The following is a 6,987-nucleotide window of genomic DNA, read 5'->3' on the forward strand; positions in this document are numbered from 1 at the left end:
TGTGAAAAGAAAAAACGGCATGAGAAAAACATTGCTTTGCAAACCTTAAGACTTATTAAAAAGCATTGTAATGTTTACTGATAATCTGCCAAGTTTCGTTAACATTCACTTACTAATTTAAAAGTTATAGCACGAAAATTATAACAAGCACAAAATGGTTATGAGGTCAGTCCCAGGGACTGAGCACATGCTGAAAGAAGATCATCTATGCCAGCATATTTCCCAAATTTTAATTTTTGTAGAACCTGTATCAACTTGTTTTTCTGTAGTTATGGTTGTTGTTTAATTTCTACCCACATGTGAACTCGTTTAAAATATGCTAAACTATTTTAATATAATCTTTCTTTGACTTTATCTTATCTCTATAAAAGCATTTTACTTTTCTAATTTCACATTTCCCCATTTCCTTGATTCTTCATACATTTCTTTATATTTGTCACATGGGAAAACTCATTGTAATCAATTTTTGTTCACACTGTTTTGTAAAACAGGCATAAAACAATAGTGAATCTACTTATCAGTACAAAACACTCATCTACAATTAAACTAAATGTAAAACACTAAAACTAATGAATGTAAAAACGTTTCCATAGAAAAGATCTTTGTCAGTATCATTTCAAAATATACAATTAAAAATATCCTAATTAACTAATTACCTGTTAAGTTCTTGAATGAAAGAACTCATTAATAAGTTAATTTAGTGTCACCTTAAAAATTGCAAACAAGTTACAAGGTGGGTCATGTTTAAAACTTACATCATGAATTAAGATAATGCCAGTACTTTTTCAGAGCTGACATTGCTGCATGACATTCACTTTATCACCACTGGTTTTTATCATTAATATAACTGGTTTGGCTTATCATGTGAAGCTCCTAATTTCTTCTTGGCAACTTGAAAATAGTCCTCTACTTACTCATCATAGCTTTTCACAAGTTAATTTATCTCTGAGTTGCTGCTTTAATGCCATTTCAAATACCCATTTTTACTTCCTAGAACTCCCACTATTAGTACTTCCTTCTTTCCATTCAAAATTATTCAACTTACTGTTTACAATATACAACTCTTTTTATACATTTTTAAGTTTTGCCCCTCTTTCTTTCTCCTTTTAAATCAGTTAATTTAACCATTCTTATTTTATATTTATCAATAGTGTTTTAACATTGCTTTCTCATTTTGTTCCATATTAGTCACCATCTTGAACTTCGGTTCATTTATTTCTTATTACTAATATCTAAATAATTTCTTGAATATAAATTTTAATATTTGGCAAGGTAACTACCAAGGGTTTATTATGTTCTCTCTCTGAGGTGCCATTATTATCTCCAGTATTAACCTGTTCACCGAATAGACCAATTCTAGATACACCTGAAACAATTTATCCATCACTTAGACCACTAGACATTAATATAATATCTATGTACTACTATTTAAACTTTGATAATTTATTAAGCAACAGATAGTTAGTGTTAATTATTCACTAGTTATCTTATAATGTTCTATAACTGGCTGACATACATCATACTTGTGGTTTCATGCAAGTTGTTAAAAGTATGAACTGATTAGTTACACCATAGCAGATAATTTGAAAAAAATATATATATTACTGCCAAAAATAGTGCTAATATAATTTGGACATTCAATTTTTTTTTTAAAGTTGAAAATGTGATTAAGAGAAAAGCACTAATAACTCAAAACTAAACTTAACATTGAATCCACACACGTATCTATCAATACCTCTAACAATGGTGGTTTGGTGAAAAATGGAATTTTTCCTCTCTGCCAATCATTTAACATCATCTTGGCTACTGTATGAATATCAGGGTGTCCTCCCTGAAAATAATTTCCACATATTTAGTAAATATTATTTAACTCTGATGTTATTTCAATACATATAGCAAACATATATGTAATAATAGTTTCAGCTCTGACAGAACTTTAATAATTAATATGTTTGACAAATATAAGAGAAGCTCCCTCTTTTTAAATTACATATGCAATTTTTGTTTTATTAAAGATAGTAAACATGTCCCAAGGATTGCTCACTTTTAATAATTTTCCTGTTCTTTTTGCAAGTTTTTCAAGAAAGTCTTCGGCATTATTCCATTCTTCAATTTTGTAATTTTTTTGTAAATACTCCTTCTTCACACGTTCTAGAACTGCTGGAATATGATCCTCTGGAGTTTTTATATTCTCTACACGTACCTGCAGGAAATAAGTTAAAAATCTACAGCAATCTACTTTTAATTCTGTAACTGTAGGAAAACTAGCATCAAAAACCATTTTCCTTATACGTCAATTGCTTGATAGAGAACAAAACATAGTATGGCAGAACTCAACAGATCAGAATTTTTTGCATTTTGGCTAAAATACTAATGACAGTTTAAACACACAGTTCATATGTTGAATTAAGGAGTTTTTAGCTACGAGTATGAAAATATAGAATATCTGGTGTATATAATGCTTGGCTAACAAATGTACTAAATACATTAACACTTATTGTAACTTACTAACTATACTTATATACTGTTCTAAGAAGAATATATTTTTAATTTCAAAGAAACGCAGGTATATACTGCAAGCTCATGAAAAGTATCAGTACTGTAAGATAAATGGTGAACTATTTAATACTTTCTGAATTTAACCAGTTTCTTCAACATCCTGAAGAAAAGCTGAAAAATTTTAATTTATCTAATTAAATCTATTCATTGATAAACTCATAATTTAATTAATTTTTTCTGTAAAAATAGTAAACCCACTGATGATACACATCACTTAGCAATACTTCTTAAAATATATTTTTTACAGTGATGAAAAAAAAATATTGCTAGAAAATGCAACTACAGTACAGAGGGTTGAGTATGTTACATTAAAGTTATCTTAAATATATAAATTAGCAAGTTATAGAGCAACCATAGTCAATATAGCCATGGTGAAAGTATCAGAACTACATTTTAACATTATTTAATAGTAGTGAGATGGCAGCTAAAATGTATCACTTTTGGATGGGATATGTAACATCCCTTTCCAACACAAAATATTCACACACTCAGATAAAGATGGCTCAGATTGGGGATTTATAGTTTCCAAGATGAATCTATCCCACATACTTAATGATATTGGAAAACAATGTATTCTGTATCAACTTAAGACACCAGGCCCACAAAGAAAGAGAACTGCAACAATATGTACCTCAGCAATGGTAAGTAAAGTGTGACATATTGTAACAGGAGAGAAACAACTGACACAAAGATCATTAGTGAGAGCTTTCAATGTGTCACTTACAACAGTACACAACATAATCATGAAGTATCTCCATTTGGAAATGAGATCAACAAGATAAAGCTTCCAGTTATTCTTCATGTTCAACCATTACATTCCTTAGGCACCTGGAGAATGAACTGGGTATTCACACTTTTCTATATGAAGACATACTTGTCAACTTGCCAGAATCAGTGCCTATGGATTTGTGTGCAGTTGTATTGTTGAAACAGGTGGTAGGAAACCTTTGCACACTAGATGGATTATGGAAAGCATGCAGGGAGGAGTGACAAGTTTTGGTCATAACAGCCTTAAAAAGGATGAAAAGTACACTGCACACATTGCCAAAATGTATGGTTGTCAGATAGAAAATAACCAAACATGGCGACACAGACTGTACAGGTGTGGTGAGGCTCTAAAATTGTTTTAATACAACATATTCTGTATTGTTTGTTTTATAGTGTTCTTAATTTCTAAACATTATGGTCAACGTAACTAATTATATAATACAACTGTGATTTGAATACAACCAATAAACATTGAAGCTCTGGATAGTAAACTTGACTAATGAACCATAACTTCTGATGCATAATACTATATATTTCACCTTGTCAGGACACTTGAAGACACAGATGTAAATTTAGTGTAATTGATCTCAACCCGGATATAATCCACCCCTGCCCTGGATAGTACAAAAGACTAATGAACCAGATGTTTTGATGTATAATTCCATGTGCTTCAACTTACCAGGAAACTTGAAAACACAACAGCAGTTTTAATATAATCAATTCAACCAAGAAGTGAGTCCTGAATATTACACTGGTCTAATGAGCCACAAGGTCTAATGTAGAATTCAATACACTAAAGATGGAAGCATAACTACAGAACATACTTATTTCAGACTATAGTACTTAAAAAAAAAGAGATCTCTAAATAAGAACATTGCAACTTTATAATAGACAATAAAATGTTTAATGTTTTTTTCATAAGTATAACAATAATTGATCTAACCTTCCTTCAAATATAATAATTTATACAATTATAAAAGCTAAAAGAGAGATAGATAACCATATTTTTCATATCCTTGGCCACCCTAGAAATGAGAAAAAAATAGAAGAGTTTTTGTAATTATTCAAAATTACAATACAGCAGCCATTATAACTAATGAATCAGAAGTTCTGATTTATAATCCCATACAGCCAAACTTATCAGGAACACATTCAGACAACAGAAGCAGAATATTTACCAGTCACAAACATGTAACTACAGAGTGATGACACAGCTATAGTTAAAAATAATGGAATAATTAAGTTACATATAAAAATGCTTATAAGTGGCAAAAATCACTGTTACTAAGAAAAGCGAATTTGACAAAATAATTTTGGCAATAAATTATGACCAGTGCTTGTAGACTACTCTAACTTACAATTTTTGTCTGAGTTACACTGATGTGTTTCTGGAAAACACACCTGAAATGTAACATTTGGTAATTATCACACTCTACAATACTTCTCAAAGTAAATTTAATTCTCATGCAGGTTCTAACAAGAATATTGGTAATAATAAGACAAGCTAACTATTCTTAAAATTACTACCACTACTTTGTTCATGTAATGAAAGCTGAAGTACTCACCACACCCTTCAGGACTATTTCTGTATCAGAATCATCAGATGGGTAAACCACTCCGGGGCAATCAATTAAATAAATCCTTTTCATCAGTGTTATATACTGCCATACCTAGTATACAGTATTAAAACCTTTCAGTTCCAGCTTAAGAATGACAAACTTGGTTTGTTAATTTAGTAAAACTTGTCTAATCAAAACAGCTTAATTTTCATTATTTGTAATACATTTATATGTATTACATTCATTAAAGTACATAAATTAATTTAATGTTGAAAATTCTGATAGATAAAACAAAAATGAGGAAAGTAGCCATGTAATCATACAAATTAATTTAGTTTAGCATTAAGAAGTTACAAAGATTTCCAATACCTTTGTTTCACCAGCAATTGGTGCAACATTACATACTTTCTTGGCTCGCACAGCATTAATAATGGAACTTTTGCCAACATTTGGGTAACCAATGAAGCCAACACTAATTTGTTTTTTATCTTGATGAAGCTGTAAAAACAAAAAAGAAATATTACAAGGTAGTTCATTTAGCACCCAAATAGAATGTGTACTGTCCAAAGCTGCTCAATTGCAATTCTAAATATGTACATGAATAAGAAAAACAAACAAGCACACACACACACACACACACACTTATAATATCTGTTTAGAACTATTACTATCAAACACAATTTTTAGTAGCTGAAATAAGCTTTTATGAATTACCAAAGACTATAAAAACTAATAAAAATAACTGTAAAACATGATTAAATACACTTCCGAACAGTTTCTTTTTTTAACTGTACAGTGATATGAATTGAAATACAACCCAAAAATATTGCCAGTGGGCTTATGTTTCCTTTACACTTGTTAAAACATGTTTTTGTATGTTCATACTATTTTTCCCTGACTTTTGTTCAAAATTTTTTTTGCTTTATTTCAGTTTCTCCGACATTTCTAGGTTTTTCAAATTTGTGGCCCCTACCTGTATAGTAATATCTACAGAAACACATAAGCTCCAGAATACTAAACATTAACATAAATATATAAACTCATCAAAAAGAGAAATACATGAATCAGGTTACTAAAGTTTATTAAGAGTATTAAACACTCAAATATAAACATATCAGGATACTGTAGTAAGATGTGGAAAGTACATGTAGTAATATCAAGGACAAACATAGTACAGAGTTATCTCATTTCTGCAACAAGTACAGGTATAGTAATCTGTTATAAGTGGAATGAAAAATATAATAATTAGTGTGAAGACAGACAAATACACAGTGTTTTTATCAAGACAGCTGAATAATAAATGCTGACTGGCTATTATGTGGTCAAACTATTGGTGAATATTGAAGTTGAAATGTAAAATAAATGCAAGTGAAAGGAAAAGTAGTATTATAAATTAAATTGAAGATGAAGCACACTTAATCAGCAGGGACAAAAACATGGATCAGACTTCACTAGCAAGTCTTGGGATGCTTTAAAATTCCTTAAAAGAACCAAACTGCATTCAAAATACATTCTTATTCTCTGTGCAGCTGACCAATCAGAAAACTGGATCACAAAAATCTGGAAGTATCTCTGCTCCATGTGACAGTCATACAGCAGTCCTCTGTAAACATGGTAAAGTATGGTATAACTGTTAAATGATACAGTAGATACCTTTCATGGTCAGAGCTGCTACAGAAAGTAATGCCTCAGGCTGAATTTAAAAATCAAAATCTTGACAGATTTGAGATGTTCTGCATCAGAACTTTTGTAGACATTAAATATATATATTATAGAAAAATAAGACGTGGTATATGCATACTACACATACAAAACCTCAGATATTAGAATGCAGCAGTAATAACTCAAAACAAATATATCAGAATGTGTAGTAACAAAAGATGGAATTTGCAAGGCACTACACACTTTATAAGAAGCATTACATAATTAAACAAAAATATACCCAAGTACTACATGAAGAGAAATGTATAAAAACCAAAACACTAAATAGTGTTTATTAACCATTTCGAGACAGGTCATGGGTGAAAGGCCATGTCATCTCGTTTGTTGACTCACATTCGAAATTTTAATGAACTACTATTTCATGAATTTATGCCAATAA

General features: G+C 30.3%; 1 protein-coding gene across 1 annotated transcript in view; it reads right to left on the reverse strand.

The window, feature by feature from the left end:
- LOC106457804 (nucleolar GTP-binding protein 2-like) overlaps positions 1-6,987 on the reverse strand; it is a 66,016-nt gene that overhangs the window by 9,262 nt on the left and 49,767 nt on the right. The window contains exons 9-12 of the mRNA XM_013917255.2: positions 5,256-5,384; positions 4,893-4,997; positions 2,045-2,203; positions 1,736-1,831 (exon numbers count right to left, since the gene is read on the reverse strand). Of these exons, the coding sequence (XP_013772709.1) occupies positions 1,736-1,831; positions 2,045-2,203; positions 4,893-4,997; positions 5,256-5,384 (489 nt within the window). The remainder of the gene's footprint in view (positions 1-1,735; positions 1,832-2,044; positions 2,204-4,892; positions 4,998-5,255; positions 5,385-6,987) is intronic.

Source organism: Limulus polyphemus, unplaced genomic scaffold (assembly GCF_000517525.1).
Source record: "Limulus polyphemus unplaced genomic scaffold, Limulus_polyphemus-2.1.2 Scaffold375, whole genome shotgun sequence".
Lineage (NCBI taxonomy): Eukaryota > Metazoa > Arthropoda > Merostomata > Xiphosura > Limulidae > Limulus > Limulus polyphemus.